This window comes from Nematolebias whitei, chromosome 3 (assembly GCF_014905685.2).
Source record: "Nematolebias whitei isolate Nwh7 chromosome 3, NemWhi1, whole genome shotgun sequence".
NCBI lineage: Eukaryota > Metazoa > Chordata > Actinopteri > Cyprinodontiformes > Rivulidae > Nematolebias > Nematolebias whitei.
In genome coordinates this window covers 12,858,717-12,877,134 of record NC_056500.1, presented here as the reverse complement: position 1 = coordinate 12,877,134, position 18,418 = coordinate 12,858,717, and the positions used below count along the sequence as shown (strand labels likewise).

Below are 18,418 nucleotides of genomic sequence, written 5' to 3'. Positions count from 1 at the left end.
GTTGTTTTAATCTAGGAATAATTTCGGTATTCATACAAATACTATCATAGATCTTGCCTGCTTGTTTTTTTTAATTTCCTTGAATATTTCTTTTACAGACAGCCGGCATTAGAATATTACAGTTTAATCATTAATCAGTGAAGTTAGTTTGCTATTGTTTTTATTGCTCCTGATATGCAATCTGCCATCAACATGTTTATATAGAAAGGAGTTAAATATAATGAAATTGATCATTTATTAAGAACATTTGACTAAACTTAGTGTTTTCCTGTGTAATGCGGTCATTTAGAGTTATAGTTTTAATTTCATTAAATGTTATTCAAACCTTTTTTAGTCCTTTTTGATTTCTGTTCCCATCCCTTCCTGTATCCATCCCTCAGCTGTACCTGTAGCCTTAAAGCTTAAATCTTTAATGCAAATCTGTAATGAAGTACCAGCTTTAGCTCACTGCAGTGATCTCTCTCCACTCCCTGGAGGGTGATCGCAAGACAAAGGGATAAGTGACGGAACAAAAACGGGTACATAAAGGATGGGAAGGATAACTGACAGAATCTAATTTATTCATCTAATAAAAGGAGAGAGAATGATCAGAATAAGATGAGAGAACGAGGGTGTGCTTGTGCAACGGTGGGTAGAGGAGTGGCACCTGGTTTAGGACAATATCCCCCACAGGAAAATGGATCAGTTCAAAGAGCTTTTGCGTAATACTGTGGATGTCGACCCGGAACACACACATTAATGCTCTACACACAAACCATACCACTGTCTCTGTTCCTATGTTTTTTTAAGCTTACAGTGTGAATGGAAATTTTGATGTATACCGACACACTTGACAGCACAAAATTATCTTGACTGGCAGGTTGATTAAAACTATCCAAACACACACATACACCATCTGGGGTGCTTTGTCTTTCTGTCCAACACTGTTTTTGTGTGGTACACAGGCTGAATTATTCTGTCCAAAAAACACTGCTGGAGATATTTCATCAATATTCAGCTCCTCCTCACTTTTCCTCATTTCATCCCCACCATCTCGTTCCCCGTCTCCATCGCCCGTCTCTGCAGGCCTGAACGAGTGTGAAGACAACAATGGAGGCTGTTCACACATCTGCAGGGACCGGAGAATCGGTTTCGAGTGTGACTGCCCCTCTGGATACAAACTGCTGGACAAAAAGACTTGTGGAGGTAAAGGAATTAAGTTATGCAACAAATCTATCATCTTAAATACAAAGAACCATGCGTATGGACCACCATGTCTGGGTCATTTCAGACTGCATCTTGTTGGTTTTGGGTTAGCTCAGTAAAGCCCTTTCTAATCCTAACTCTGAATATAGAAGCTCCGCTCAGGTTTTTGTTGAATTATTCTCTAAATGTGTCATCGGTGCAGGAAGTTGCTCTTTTTTTCTTAAAAATCTTTTAGATTTTGACACGTTAACCTACACATTAAAATCAGTTTGATTAGCCCAAAATAGAGGGCCCAGTTAAAGGTATTCTCTCCCTGAGCTGTGACTGTTGTTACACCATGTGTAAGGATGATCTCAAAATGTCCAGGAATGTTTTTTTTTTTTTTTTGTATTCATTCAACCTTTATTTACACAGGTTAATCCCACTGAGCCTTGGGGACTCATTTACAATAGAGACATGATTTTAACAAAGAGTGATGACAACAGTGGATAACAAAGACAATAATAGACAATTGTAAAGGATGCGTACAAATTGAGATTTTTTTTCTTTGTTTTTTAACAAGTGAAAAATGGAAAAGTAACCAAAAAAAAAAAAAACATCTATATTGTAAGGCAGTGTAGAAAACTAAAAACAAGAGCCCATCATTTTTCAGTCAGGTCATCTGGACAGTTTCTGATTTTGTGCTGAAACGTTTTGCCTTTGATCCGGAAGGCTTCATCAGTCAAGGAAACACACAACAAAACTGATTCTTCCTCCAACAGCTTACTCCAAAGTGGAACAAACCAGTTCTGCTTGTGATAAGATGGTCTCTTTGGTATGCCCCTCCTCCATTGCCAGCCCTCTTCCTTGTTGACAGTCATGTCAAACTGGTTGAAAACAACAAAGTTCCACTTTGGAGTAAGCTGTTGGGGGAAGAAGCAGTTTTGTTGTGTGTTTCCTTGACTGATGAAGCCTTCTGGATCAAAGGCAAAATGTTTCAGAACAAAAAAAGAAACTGTCCAGATGACCTGACTGAAAAAGGTTGGATTTTATACCTGGATTATTGAACACGGACTTTGTTGTTAAAAACAAGAACATGTCTGCAATGTTTTTTCCCCAGTGTCCAGGAATGTTAACAGGGATTTTCAATTTCTTTATGTGTGTCACAAAGGCTCGAGTCCTGTCACTCAAATTTGTGCAATAATTTTTCTCTCAAAATAATCACAGAGTTGTTGTGGGCATTGCAAACATTTCTCAATTTATATTCTGTAATTCTAATATGCTAAAGTTGTATTTTGATATCCGCATGAGCTCTTCTTATGAAAGATAATATCCGAGGCTATGGCGCCCAACATCCAAGTCTAAAATCCATATTACCGACAAATAATAATGAAAAATAACTAGTCCGAATCTGCTTATCTTTATTTTTAACGTATCCTTTATTATTTTAAATCATAAAGATGGATGCGGGTAAGAAACAAATGGAGGTGAAGACGATGTTGGCAGAGGTGGGCATCACAATAATGCTTACAGCCTAGATTACAGTTACCAGTCGCTTGGTCACACTCTTCAAATTCAATAAATTAAAACTGAAAATTTTAGCCTTTTTCTCACAATTCTCATCTCCAACTAGTCTCCAACAGCTGCAACCCAGTTAATTTGTTACCCTTCAAATGACTCATTTTAATTGGTAAATAAAATCTATCTGCTTAAACTGCTAACTGATAAACTAATTTGATTAAAATCCTAAATAAATAAATATCAGAACTAAAATAGTTAAACTAAACAACTCTGATGTGCCTGTTTTCATGCTGAATGATGTTATATGCAGATGAATCAGGATTCAGAATATACAATGCAGTATCTTATTCTTGTAGTTTACCGCATACTGCCTGTCATACTGTTAAAATACTTTTACATTTTTACAGTTTTTTTAGCTGTCAAGCTTTACCTGCTGTGCCTGAAAGTTTTATAAATCGTGTATATGCTAATAAATACAACTATTCACCAAACAAGTGTTTTATTGTCTTTGAAACAAACAACAAATATTATTTCTCTTAACATGTGAGATATGCTGAATGTCTGTGTGTCCTGTCCAGCTAAGCACATGCTGTTCACCGTGAGATATTCAATATAGAATTGTTTTATGAGGTTGTCTTGAATAGTTATCACATACAGACACAATAGTGATTTTTGTTGGCTTATCTTCTTGGGCTTTTATTATTTTTTTTAGTCAACAATATGTCACAAAAGTATATTTATCTATAATATATAGTAATGACCCTTAAGGAGTTATTGTTACATGTTCATTATTCCTGTTGCACTTTTACTGGTTCTTAAGTATGACATGTTCAGTGTTGCTGCAGGGGTTGCTGGGTAGTGAGTAGGGGGTGTTTTTTTTCCTCCCTTCTTCTTGAACATGGACTTTGTTGTCTCCCTTCTTCTACTTTATTGTCCCTGGAAGAAAGAAAAGAAAGAAGGCTCTTATTTTCTTGGCATGGGTCATGGCTTAACAGTGACCAGAGCTAGCTGACCTGTAATTATACCTGAATAAATTGTTGGCAAGAGCAAAACGTCTGGTGCTTTAGTGATTGTGTAAGTGTTACAATATCTATACATATTAGAAAACTGTAATTTTCACAACTTAAACAACTAAATGTGCACTTATTCAATAAAAAATTGTCTTGGAGAAAAGTGATTTAAAAAAAAAAATGTGCTTACTGTTACGCTAGCAGCTAGGAAAGCAAAACAGATTCAAAGAGCTCAAAAAGTTTACTTTATTTTAAAACAAAGAAAGGTTACTGTGACAGCTAGCTGTTCTTGCTAATCACACTTGATGAAAATCACAAGGGATAGCATCAGGTATATTAGCCTATAAAAGCTTGTCGAGATGGAAACAGACAGATTAAATAGGCCGGTGCTGATGAGGAGATGGATACACCTGAGTTGAATGTTGAACAGGTGAGAGTGGGCGTGACAGGCTGAGTGAAGCTGAGGGCTGACAGAGGAGGAGCGAATCAGAGGAACACGGGGGAAAACACAAGTAACAAACTAAATCCAAAGGTTTACGAGATTAAATGAAACTAAAAATAACACAAAAAAGAGTTTAAATAAATACACAGAACCTGACACAACTATATTTATTTTTAGTAATGTTCCTGAGTAAAGCATTGATGCACAAATGGACTAAAAAGCCAATTTCTTGCAAAGTCTGGAGTGTTAGGGTATAAGTACTATAAAGATCTGTGCAGCTGCTTTGTCTTTGTTTTGAGAACAAAGTTTGATCTAAAAAGAAGCTTTGTTGTTTGAATGAAATAAAGACTTGACTTTCTGTTCTGTTGTTTCCTGTTGCAACCAAATGTTTCTGGACTGCAGGATGCTCACCTACCATGTTTCATTAATACTATTAAAATATATATGGTATTTGTGCATCCAATAACACTTAACTTAGTCAATTATTTATCAGACTTCCTTTATAGAGTAGAGCACTGGATGTAATGTAAAAAAAAAACACCTTTTTTTCATAATGCAAAAAAGCATGTATGTTTTACATGTAATTGTTTTTTTTTACAAGGTTGATCATTTGTAAGAATTTAAGGGATTTAACCTAAAAGCACATGCAAATTATCAACTCATTTTGAAGTATTGCTCTTCCTATTCTCCACAGACATTGATGAATGTGAGAACCCAGATGCTTGCAGTCAGATCTGCATCAACTACAAAGGAGATTATAAGTGTGAGTGCTATGAAGGCTATGAGATGGACCCTGCCTCCAAGACCTGCAAAGCTGTGGGTAAGCCATACGTCACAAAACACACATTCTCACACATTTACTCAGGAGAAGAAACTCCGAGTCATTGAAAGACTTTCTCACTGAAATGCATCCATGTGCCTATTAGGCAAAATCACACATTCAGACCCAGTCTTGTATAAACACCAATTACTCATCCGTTTTAGCACCCCAGACTAGAAGAGTGACGTTCTACACTATCCTCACACAGTGGGAATCTGAGAAACAAGACACTGGCTTTGTATGCAGCACCCACACAGCAATCTGTGCAAAGATAAATATTTGCCGTTGTTTTCTTCAGTCCTCAATAATGACAAGTTTGCAGTCAGCTGCTTCTAAAGAAGGATGCTGTGCAAGAAAGGGACATATAGTCGCTATAGGACACAGCCAGGGGCTGTACCACTTATTTTCTAGTGAGGACAATGTCATGAATCAAAATAAAGCCAGCTCTTTTCAGCTACTGATAGGTAAAGTCATGATAGGTCAAGTCATAATGAGAGTTGTTAGGTACCTGAAGCTAAACAGCATAAAACCCACCTATCTATACTACTGTTCGTTAAAGAACAGTAACTCTCCGTTACTCTATTATGGAAAGAGAAAAAAGTGAGCGAGAAAAAAGATACAAGGATAAATAAATGAATTGTCCATTATGTTTCTGCCAAAGGAGACAAGTTGAGGTTTAAAATAAAATGACATCATTATTGTTGATTCTTACTAATGTTAATGAATGTCCAAAGAAAATAAACAGATGTTAACAGTGCATAAAATGCATACTTTGTAAGGATTCATGGAAGTTTCATTTGCAAATTATAAGTCTAGCATTCCTTGAAAGAGCACAAACCACATATCACCAGGAGTTTTTCATGCCACAGATTTAAATTAAGATAACTTTGTGTTAAAAGTTGACATTTCTGTTGCCATTTTGGTAAAACCTTATAAATGATATCCACCAATCATCTCAAGCTAAACTGTGAGATATCAGGCGATGTTTTAGTGTTTAGAGCATGTGTTCAGGATTACACTCGGCTACTATCCAACTAGCTCAATATCTGCAGAACGGACTGAGTTTTAATTGTTTTTGTGGTTGTTAAAACTGAGTGACCATCTTGGATCAGGTTGTACTGTAGGATGTACTATAAGTACTTGCCAAGAGCTTTTTAAAACTCCATCCAGTGGGTTACAGGACATTTTGATAACACTATAGGAAAACAAACACCCTTGCACACACGAAGGCAAACATATGATTGACTGCTGGAGAGAATAAACATCCACACATAAATCAGCATGAACACAGTCAAACTTTAAAACATTTCCCACACAGATGCGCATGTGGTTATTGTGAAGAGATGCAAGATTAAGAAGAGATTAAAATCTTTAGTAATGAGTCATCAGGAAAATGCTACACTTTGTGATTGGATGTGCCAAGTTACAGCATCATCTGCATATCTTTGAACTTTATGCTTCAAAAGATTGAATCTAAACATTGATATGTTGTGGCTTATATGAATAATGATGAGGATGTTTTGCTGAGCAAATCCAAACTGTTTTTTTATTTATTTTATTTATTAAATCAAAAAATACATACTCTTTAATATGATTTAAACTCCTCAGAATAATTTCAGAGTAGCTATTAGACTTGCAAACTTAATCCAAAGTGTTGCTTTCCTTTCTTAGCTGCTCTTTGATAGCATGTGTTTTGGATCATTTGTTCTGGTACATGGCAGCATCCACTGAGCACCCTGAGTAAAGTTTGTACTTTACACTAATTGCATTTTGTGTTTTTGAGTACTCTTTGGGAGTGTAAACTCACAAAATGAGTCATTAACTGTAGTGCATAATGTCTGTGTGGATAAGCAACAGAGAAAGAGTGTGGGACTTTGAGTGTGTATACAAATGACTAAAAACTAAACCTATAACAACTACCTATGGGACAGATCTGTTTAGCAGGCCATAGATTGAGGAAGTCCTCTGGATGGGGGATGAAATGTTTCTCACTTAAAGAAACTAGTCCAGATGACATGGTTTAACCTTTTTTTTATTATTAAACCATAACAGTTTTTTTAGAGATGTCCTAGATAAATGATTAAGTTAGACTTATGTATATTCTAATTATTCTTCAAAATGATAAAATGTTTTTTCACCCAGCTTTTCACACATTCACCCCACCCACTGTACATTCAGTTTTTTTATTATTGCCACTACATGACTGTTGATTCCCCCCGCCCCTCCCCCCCTGCAATTCCTATCCCCACTCTCCTAATTACATCCTTTTTCTCTTTATACCTCCATTATGGTACCTGCATCCATCACTTTTATCTGTGCCTGGGCATTTTTTTTTCTTTGCTTTGTGTTTACCTCTGTCTCTCTTTCAGCAGGTAAAATTGATGGTTACAAAACCAGTGGTCAGAGGAAAGTGATTGCATCCAAACAGTAGTGGAAATGTTATATATTCTCCCCTTGAAAATGTGCATGGTAAACATAGAAACGCTGTTAGGACTTGGTTGATTGTGGTTGTCTGTGTTCATACATCAGTATGTGTGTTATCTATTGTTTTCTAAATGCCTTAGTTAGCACTTCGGCTTCTCTATGGACAGCAAAGGGTCAAATTGAAATGACATTTTGGAGATCGTAATGAATATGAGGGGAAAAGGGCAAAAACATGTTTTGGGTGACATTTTGAGGGAAAAACGAGAAATGCATAGAATTTTAGGACAAACTATTAGCATTTAGCTGAGCTGATGTTGCGATTACATAATAATAATGGTTTACCTCAGACAGTCTGTGCTTAAAGTATAAAAGCATTGGGTTAAAATTATATGCAGCTTCCCATATCTGTGTTGAGGTGCTTCTACAATATACTATCATGTATGCAAATGAAGACATTGGTTATATTTGTGTAGGGTAAAGATAAAGGTAATCCTGTCGACTGAATGTTATTCAGATGCCTGAGTCATGCAGTCTGCTGAAAAATGTGCTCACTATCATAGAGAATAGAAACATTCCTCTGAAACATCGTTATACCAAATATAGAACAATGTGTCGTGTTTGGTTTTTGGGTCACTTTATTCACAAGTAGAGTACTTCTTCATTTCAAAGAGTATGGACATCTTTTAAAGTCTGCATTTTATGTGGGTCAAATCACATTCATTGTGTATCACTTCCCTGCATAACTGTGCAGAATGAATGTAATAGCATGATGATGAGCAGTGAGACTGTGGGTAGACAGGTTTCATGTACAGCTTTAAGAATTCCTTTATTTGTTTATTTATTTATTACAGATTTTGGTAAGTTACGTTCAGCTGCTCCATTGTTCAGGGGTCAACACAGTGAGAAAATGCATGGAAAAGTTGGCAATTGTTTTACGCCAGATGCCCTTTCTGATGCAACCTGAGCTTGAATCTGCAACCTCAGGATTACAAGACACTGACCACCAAGCTATCTCAACCCCTTTTAACAGATTTTGGTGTTTTTACCCCCCAAAAAATCTGCCAAACCAATGACTGGCAGTAGTCATTGGCTTGTCTGTCACATTAGACTTTTGGCGGCACAGTGGCGCAGTTGATAGAGCTGCTGCCTCTCAGCAAGAAGGTCGTCCAATCCAATCCTGGCCGGGGGACCATTCTGGGTGGAGTTTGCATTTTCCTTCCGTGCATGCGTGGGTTTTCTCCGGGTACTCCGGGTTTCCTCCCACAGACCAAAAACATGCATGTTAGGCTGATTGGTAACTCTAAATTGTCCCTAGGTGAGAGTGAGAAAGTGAATGGTTGTTTGTCTCGTTGGTCTCTGTGCCCCTGTGATGGACTTGCAACCTGTTAAGGGTGTCCCCCGCCTCTTGCACAGTGACTGCTGGATATGGGCACCAGTGACCCTCACGACCCAAAAAGGAAGAAGTGAGTAAAAGATAATGGATGGATGGACATTAATCGTTTAAGGATCTTACCAAGTCTTACCTGCTCTTGTACTTTGAGGCCTACCTGTCTCATCTTTTCAGTATCTATCAGTAAATAAATGTCCAAAATGTTATACATATAATGACATGAACATTCTGCCCTCCCTGTTAGGAAAAAGTCCTTACCTGATGTTCACAAATCGGCATGAAATCCGTCGCATCGACCTGCTAAAGAGTGAATACACGCAGGTGGTTCCAACGCTGAAGAATGCTGTGGCACTGGATGTTGATGTCTCCACAAACAAGATGTTCTGGTGTGATCTGTATCATCGTAAAATATACAGGTATGTGCACAAATACACTCACACAAGTATTGACTTAAACAAGCATAAAGGCAAATTTTAAACTTTGTGTATATGGCTTTATTATGTATGTGTTCGCTACTTATTGTGGAAAAAACTGACAAAATTAGCTTATTCTTTTGTTCAGTTTTAACTGCATGCAGTAAAATTATATTTCAAAGATTATTTCAGTACATACAGGTGCTGGTCATAAAATTTGAATATCATGAAAAAGTTTATTTATTTTAGTAATTCCATTCAAAAAGTGAAACTTGTATATTCATTCATTAGACACAGATGGATATATTTCAAATTTTTATTTATTTTAATGTTGATGATTATAACTGACAACTAATGAAAACCCCAAATTCAGTATCTCAAAAAATTAGAATATTGTGAAAAGGTTCAATATTGAAGAGACCTGGTGCCACACTCGAATCAGCTAATTAACTCAAAACACTTGAAAAGGCCTTTAAATGGTCTCTCAGTCTAGTTGTGTAGGCTACACAATCATGGGGACTGCTGACTTGACCGTTGTCCAAAAGATGGCCACTGACACCTTGCACAAGGAGGGCAAGACAAAATGGTTATTGCTAAAGAGGCTGGCTGTTCACAGAGCTCTGTGTCTAAGCACATTAATTGAGAGGCGATGGGAAGGAAAAGATGTGGTAGAAAAAAAATGTACATGTAATAGGGATAACCACACCCTTGAGAGGATGGTGAAAAAAAAAACATTCCAAAATGTGGGGGAGATTCACAAAGAGTGGACTGCAGCTGGAGTCAGTTAATCAAGAACCACCACGCACAGACGTATGCAAGACATGGGTTTAAGCTGTTGCATTCCTTGTGTCAAGCCACTCTTGAACAAGAGACAGTGTCAGAAGCGTCTCATCTGGGCTAAAAACAAAAAGGACTGGACTGCTACTGAGTGGTCCAAAGTTATGTTCTCTGATGAAAGTAAATTTTGCATTTCCTTTGGAAATCAGAGTCCCAGAGTCTGGAGGAAGAGAAGAGAGGCACAGAATCCATGTTGCTTGAGGTCCAGTGTCAAGTTTCCACAGTCACTGATGGTTTGGGGTGCCATGTCATCTGCTGGTGTTGGTCCACTGTGTTTTCTGAAGTCCAAGGTCAACACAGCCGTCTACCAGGAAGTTTCAGAGCACTTCATGCTTCCTGCTGCTGACCAACTCTATAGAGATGCAGATTTCATTTTCCAACAGGACTTGGTACCTGCACACAGTGCCAACGCTACCAGTACCTGGTTTAAGGACCATGGTATCCCTGTTCTTTAATTGCAACTTAACAGTTGGTACACAATTTCATTCCACCATATTTACCACATGTGGTGTGTATGACAAATAAAGAACCTTGAATCCTTGTATAGTTTTAGGACTTTAATTAGATGTATGATTTATTTATTTATTTATTTATTTTATTATTTTTGCATATAAACAGTGTGAGTAAAAGAAAAAGAAAAATACAAGGGAGGATATAAGCCACAACCTTAAACTCCCTTCCCACATTCTTCATCAGATTTGGTTGTTTCGTTATCGTCTGTCTATTCATCTTGACTGCTTCAACCTGTCACACCTTCTGGTAGTGAAGCAGACACACCTGTAGGGCTGTGGCATCTGTTGGATGGTAAAAGGTGGAGCTGTTTGTCCTTCGCTCATATACACACACATACCCACACTTTCAGGTACATTCTTGTTTTATTTCTAGTGGCGTGTGTGTGTATTTTAGCTGGCAGGTAGATGGAGGGGCCTTCTATCATCTCTGCTGAACCATATGTTCCCTTTAATTTCACTGCCTCAATAATCACCATCATTACTCATCTGCATACGCACATAACACACATACACACTCACACTCATAAACTCAGTGATACACTCAAGGGCTTGTGACAGAGGAAGGACAAATGAACTAATTCTTCACGAGGAACTCTATTTTCAAAGCAATAAACAAACGCATACGTGCAAAGTTTCAATAAATGATCTGAAGCTAATGAAGTAGTTTAATCCACTTGGCCTTATTTTAACAGGCTTTTGCTTCTCTTTTATCCTTTTAGAATTGACCTAATATGTAGTATTTAAAACAGAATCACAATCAAGACAATGATTTTTATTATTATATTTTTAATATATATACTGTATATATAAAAATATATAAATGTGCCTGAATTTTGTGGTTGTCTCATTTGTAATCTCTGTATTTTGAGAATTTTTCAGGTGGTAATGACTAGTTGGTTAATTTGATTGAACATTCAAATAACTGGCCAAGACTCGTTTAAAGCAATACACCCTATAGTCATTAAAGAGAGGAGGGTCGTTATTGCTGGATTATGATGGGTTTAAAAAGTATTTGAAAAGGTAGTGTAGCTTATCACCCAGCTCTGTGTTTTTAAGGCTTGTTGGAGCCAAGTTCAGTCCTACCCTCTCAGCTTGTGCACATACAAGATCTCCTAAACTCTGCAACATACACCGGCACATTATATTGGCAATAAAATTGATGCATAGCAAACCAGCATGCAAACCCTATTGTGGGTGATAATACAAGGAGGAGGGGGGGGGGGGGATGCATGTAATTACATTTTCCAACTTGTGCTGTAATGTGCTCTTTCATCTCCATAGATAAAGATAATAAGTAAAAAACCTCCAAGGTGCATCAACTCGGTTAAAGACTAGCATGCATTCTTTTTTTTTTTTTCATATCTACTATTAATGTGTTCTCTACTTTCCAAACAATATTCAATTTTCAAATAAGTAAAATTTTAACAAAACATTTTGCATGTGAGCTGGTTCACCACCATCCTTGTGAGGTTTTCCAGGCATATTTATTATGATAAGCACGTGTTGGGTCAATGTCTTGTTAACTTCTCCCCATGATACAGATGTTTGTTGCAAACAGTTGTGCAGCCAATTAAAGATGCAATCTGCTCTGTGGTCGTGGACTCATTTGTTTCTTTCTTGTTCTCCTCTGCAGCCTGTAGCCTTGGTTTATGCTTTCAATCTGTTCCCTGCAGTACATGTGAAAACCTTGAACTACAAAGAAGGACGTTGTGTATGAGCTCAACAGTTTGCAAAAGTGCATTTAAAAATGTGAAACCGTTGATTATTAAAATTTTGTTTATAGAAAACATGTCTTTTAAATTGAATTTTCCTTGTTAAAAAAAAATTAAGTAAATTCTGGATGCCATAGCTTTCTGAGATTAAGTAAAAATCTTAATCAACCAGCATTGCATCAATACCGTGAGGGATTTAAAACCATGTCTACTTTGCTCCAGCTCTCACTTCAATTTGTTCCCTGAAGGAGAGACAGTTGAATTCATGTTTTACATCCTGGGGCAAAAAAGAAAATGAGAGAGAGATCTCCGATAATCTGTCATCCTAACTCATCAGCACCCCCAAGCATTTCAGCAGCCAGTCCACAAAAACAGGGATGTCAAGAATATCTATTGTGGCAAACAGTAACACAGTCAATTAGCCACACAATCTGCTGCTAAGCCCCACTGTCATCCATCTTCTCCTGATCCTTCGCTCCAATTATCTAAGCCGCCTTTAGCTTTACTTAAGATACTCCTCCCTTTGAAAAATCTTTTATTTTGGTGCACCTTTTAACAAGACTGATGTAACGCATACTATAATTTGTCTCTAGGTAAGAGTGAGACTGAATGATAGTCTTGATGTAGCTCTGTGATGGACTTGCAACTTGTTCCAAGATGTACCCCACCTCTTGTACAGTCACTGCTGGAGATGGGCACGTGCTCCCCATGACCCGGGCGAAAAAATTGAGTTAATAAACTGGATGGATAGATGAAAGGATTTGACAGGAAGTGCAAATTATTTGATACAGCTCAACATGAACATAGTAAAGGAATTAAGGGAGAAATTAAGCTAGGAAAATTCACATGGAAAAGAAAAATAAATTGATAAGACAAAAACAGAAAGATATTGAAGGTTTGAAGCAATGCAAATTGACCGCCGCCGTTCATGCCAGAGTTTTAGACGAAGACTGCCTCATGTTGAGAAAATACAAACATACATTTTGGTCAAACCTTGAAATTAACCTAAATGTGTGTTATCTTCCATGATCTCATATGATCTTACAGTGTGTACTGCGTAGAGTACGTGTTGTAAACAACTTTTGTAAATAGCGGATATTGCCATATATGTATCAGGTTACATTGCCCCCACATGGTTTTCCCACCAAATACCTTTTTTTTTTGTTGTTTAAACTAATCTATCTAGCAAACATAGTAAACATAGTTTTGATCTTCCACAGTGCGTACATCAACAAGGCCAGCGACTCTTCGCAGCAGGTGACGCTGATTGACTCTCTTCACTCCCCGGAGGGTCTGGCTGTAGACTGGGTCCATAAGAACATCTACTGGACCGACTCGGGCAACAAGAGCATTTCTGTCGCAACAGGAGACGGCGGGAAGAAAAAGGTGTTAATAGCCACTGAGCTTAGTGAGCCACGGGCTATCGCAGTGGACCCACACCAAGGGTGAGAGAAAACTTTTGGAGTTCAGTCACTTTAAGACAGATGGGCAAACCGTAGGAGACCAGCACAGCAGTGGCATGAAAATGCTTTGAAGGAGAGAGTGTGAGGCAAAATATGGTCTGACCAGCCTGTGTTCATCATTATTTACTTTTGAGCGTGACATATCAAGCCTACGACGGCGCTTTAGGGCCACGCTAAAAAAAACAATCAAAGCCATAAATTTTTAAGAATCAAGTCGTAGTCTTACGAGAATAAAGTCGAATAAAGTCTTAATATTATGAGAATAAAGTCGTACAAGACTTTTTTTTTTTTTGCAGCTTTCGTTTACTTGTTTATTTTTCTACGAGTCGGATCCACAACGTGACCTGTCAATAAATCCAGTAGGCGTGTCCGCAAATGACCAATCCGATGCTAAATGAGTTCTAACATTATCTGTACTCCAACACGATAAAGCAGGATTTACCGCATTTTAATTGTGGTAAAATGAAGAATGTGCAACATCTTGTTAAGCTATACTTTGGTATTGGTTTTACAAATAAGGAGATAGTTAATCTGTCAGCACATCAGCATCAGATTATTATCAGTATCAGGACTTTGAACCTGCTTACATTAAGGTGGTACGCTCTGATGGGCTGCAGCTTAGCTCTGTGCAGGTAAGGCGCATTTAGCTTCGGATTGGTCATTTGCTGACACGCCTACTGGATTGATTGACAGGTCGTGTCGTGGATCCGACTCATGGAAAAAAAATTATAAATACACGAGCTGAAAAAAAGAGTCTCGTACAACTTTTTTCTCGTAATTTACGGCTTTATTTGACTTTATTCTTGTAATACTAGGACTTTATTCTCGTAATTTTATGGCTTTTATTTATTTCATTTTTTTCTTAGCGTGACCCTAAAACTCCATTGTTCAAGCCTAACTTTGTTCAGAAGTTGGCCTTAAATTATTTTACTAAAACAAAGATATTTCATTTATTTTCTGCCAGACTATATTATTTAATAAGAAGTTTAACAATCCTTTAGAGAAACAACATGACCCCTTTCTTTCATTTTCATACCAAGTTGGGGTTTTTTTTTGGTGTGGGTTTTTTTTTGTCTTTTTTGTCTCTGAAGTTTTGAGCTCCCCAAAGGAATCTTTTTGTAGCTCTACGAAGCTTGGCTAGCATGATATACATGTAAATGAAGCAAAGTTTCTGCATGTTTCTCATAGACAAACACATTTTAAAATGGTCCAAGTGTCCATTACTGGCTGTGTTTGAACATTCTCTGGTTTCCTGTCCCTGAGACCTGTTTGAGTTGTAAAACAGTGTCATCTTGAATGAAAAAATTAAGCGTTTATTGTCTTTGGAAAATGGCTGTGACATTGAATATACCACCCATATATTATATGTGTCTAACATAAATATATCTTCCTACAGGTTTATGTACTGGTCCGACTGGGGAGATGGGGCCAAAATTGAGAAAGCCGGGATGAATGGAGTAGACAGACAAGTTCTGGTGTCTGATCATATAGAGTGGCCCAATGGAATCACTATAGGTAAGAAAAACATCTTTATACACAATGCACAGAAAGATATAAGGGACTCTGAAAACAAAAACTCTTAAATGTAAGGAAACAAGCAGGCAAACCCAAGTAGGTCATGTAGTTATAGCTGAGTTTGTGTCTGGCTCTCAATCAAACCAGCTGGTCTTCAAATTAATAAACCATGCACTTCTTGCTGTCAATACGTACCATCATTCCTTTCAGTTCTCACAACAGCACCAACAAATATTCCTCTGCTGCCCTTGCCTGAGGAGAAATACAAGCACACATTCGCCTCACACTGTGTAATTGAGATGTCACAGTACATGCTTGAAAACAAATGATTTTTAGAATAAGGCAAATGAGAGAGTCAAGCCCGACTCTGTGATAGTCTTATGAGAGAAGAGGTGGATTATTTTCCCTAGGTCATTGATTTCATACAGAGTGGGTGACGCTCTGAATCACAAGAAATGAATTCAAATTATGTGACTTATTTTTCCACTATAAAACGGTGCGTTGATGTAATTTTTGTTCACTTTGTGGCTTTCTCTGCTGACTTCTTTCAGCATGTGATCCCAGCTATTACTGTAGCTCTTTTGTCAGACCCTCATGAAAATATACGTCTACAAACTTGTAAGTTAACCCCAATCGTACTTTATTGCCAATAGCGTTGAAAAACCTATGTTCCAGGCCTCTCCTAACTGTTTGAAGGACCGTTACTCAGAGAATAATGAAAATGTTAAACACCAAATCATTCTTTTAAAGAAGGTCCAGCAAAACTAATGAATTTGCTCAAGGGAATATATTACCCCCAGCAAGCAAGTCAAGCAGCGATATTACAATCACATCTGTGTTTTCTCAGCACAGGCCCTTCAGTCGTCTTGTCAGAAAAGATTGATGGTGTAGCTACTGAGCCATTTCATTCATATACCCCTCACCCTGCTCCATTCTTTGCTGAATGACCTTTTTCTTTTCACCTTCTCCTTTTTTCATTCTTCTCCCTCTTGGTTTTGTTCTTTTTCCGTCTGCTTCTCTACATCTTGTCAGATTTGTCTAACAGGCGTCTCTACTGGGTGGACTCCAAGCTGCACCTGCTGTCAAGTGTGGATCTGAACGGAGACAACCGCAAAGTGCTGCTCTCCTCCCATCACCACCTCGGACACCCCTTCGCCCTCACAGTGTTTGAGGTACAAGGGAAAGTTCATCTTAGAATATATTCAGCATTCACTTCAACCAGTGGTTTTAGAGAGCTTTGTCCTGGTTTATTTTAACATTCAGTTGCACACCTTTGCCTTTAAAATACTGCAAAGTTTAATTTAGCACATAAAATCTGTACCTTCTTTCTGAGCGATAGAGTTGGTGATTAGAAAGGCATTTCAATAATTGGTTATTTCAGAGTCAGAGTCAGAGTTTCTTTATTGTCATTCGCACCTCATGTGGTACATGTGGTGGAGCGAAATTATGTACACGGGGTCCCAGTTACATCCGACAATAAAATGTATAAGAAAAACAGTAATAACATCCAAGATATGAACTAAGAAAAACATCAACTAAATATACACCAAGCACTCATAAAACATTGAACATCAGCACAAACACGAAACGAGTCTGTGTGAGCGGATGTGCACGCATGAACACACCAACATTGAATCATTTACTGATTGATTGAAGAAATCAAGGCGTTTTATATGAATCGTAGTAGAATAAACTCGAGAAGTAATTGCTAATTTGCTTCTCGCTGACTGCGGAGTCACAATGAAGTTCATCAATCAATAAAACTAATATAGATGTATTTTTGAGGTGAGGCTGAATACGTCTGTTTGATTCCATCAAGAATAGATGCAGTCAAGGTGGAAATCCAGCTGAGGATAAAAGAACAAAAATGAAGATTAAAAAAAGCACAAGGCAAAACGTTTTTTATTCATTCTTCTCTTTGCTGCACTTGCTGTGATGATGAAAAGCAGTGAAAAGGGAGGACATTCATCATGTCTCTCTCACAGGATGTGCAATGATGTTGCGTATATGTGTGCCTGCGCGTGTGTACAAAGGGAATCTATGTTTCAGAAAGTTCAAACTCTCAAAACTAATAACCCTTAAATGTTCTTCTCTGTGGTCCGTTCTGGTTATGGTTCAGAACAGATTAAAAATCTTCTTACTGGAAAGAAGGTTATCCTGCTTCTGACAACACAGCTTGACGAAACGTGGTTCTTTGGAGTTTCATGAGTTGAAATGTGAACAGAAACACTGAATCATTTTTTGCAAGTCAATTAATTTCTGGTCATTTATGGTGAGTTAAAAAAGTTTCTTCACTGACTGCATAGTGAAAAATGCATATGGGAAGTGTGCTGATATACGGCTGTATATATCCAGGAAGTGCTGGATCAATCAGATGACTGGAACTTGGCAGGAAAAACACTTTGTTTTATGAAACTCATCCTGAACAAACTAAAACATATTGTTGGTTTTTTTTAAGACAATCGTGTGAGCAATAAAGTGGGACACTGAAATGTTTCACAGGGTTTATATTGGGTTTATGTCAAAGTGAAGAAAATTGCTCCAAGAAAGAGCTTCTTAGATTAGACAAATACTTTGTATAAAATTTTCATTTCATTCATACTAAGAAAAACTAAATATCAATTAGAATATATTGGCATAGGTTTGAATTCAAAGACAGAAAGGGCTTCACTAACCTCTCTTTCTTTTTAAACTAATTAGCTTAAATCATGTCGCGTTTTAGTAAAAATAAAGAAAACGGCACTAAGTTGGCAAGCTGATGACAAGACTTTGTGAGTGTGACACGTTTTGCGTTTGTAAGAGTTTGCATGTTCAGTTTGTATGTTCTCTCTGTGAATGTGTGGGTTTTCTCTGGGAACTCCAGTTTCTTTCCACAAACCAGAAATATGCATGCTAGATTATTTTATAATTCTAAATTTGCCCCTTAGATGTGAGTGAGGGAATGAATGGTTGTTTTTCTTGTTTGTCTCTATGCATCCCTGTGATGGACTAGAGATGCGTCCATGGTGTCCCCAGCCTCTCTCACAGTAACTGTTGGATATGGGCACCAGTCACCCCCACAAACCAGAAAGGAAGAAACTTGGATGGATGGATGGATGGATGGATGGATGGATGGATGGATGGATGGATGGATGGATGGGTGGGTGGATGGATGTATGGATGGGTGGGTGGATGGATGGATGGATGGGTGGGTGG

At 37.7% G+C, this 18,418-nt stretch overlaps 1 protein-coding gene across 1 annotated transcript in view; it reads left to right on the top strand.

The window, feature by feature from the left end:
• lrp8 (low density lipoprotein receptor-related protein 8, apolipoprotein e receptor) overlaps positions 1 to 18,418 on the top strand; it is a 91,673-nt gene that overhangs the window by 54,002 nt on the left and 19,253 nt on the right. The window contains exons 7-12 of the mRNA XM_037698031.1: positions 1,066 to 1,185; positions 4,832 to 4,957; positions 9,016 to 9,187; positions 13,466 to 13,690; positions 15,105 to 15,223; positions 16,256 to 16,395. Of these exons, the coding sequence (XP_037553959.1) occupies positions 1,066 to 1,185; positions 4,832 to 4,957; positions 9,016 to 9,187; positions 13,466 to 13,690; positions 15,105 to 15,223; positions 16,256 to 16,395 (902 nt within the window). The remainder of the gene's footprint in view (positions 1 to 1,065; positions 1,186 to 4,831; positions 4,958 to 9,015; positions 9,188 to 13,465; positions 13,691 to 15,104; positions 15,224 to 16,255; positions 16,396 to 18,418) is intronic.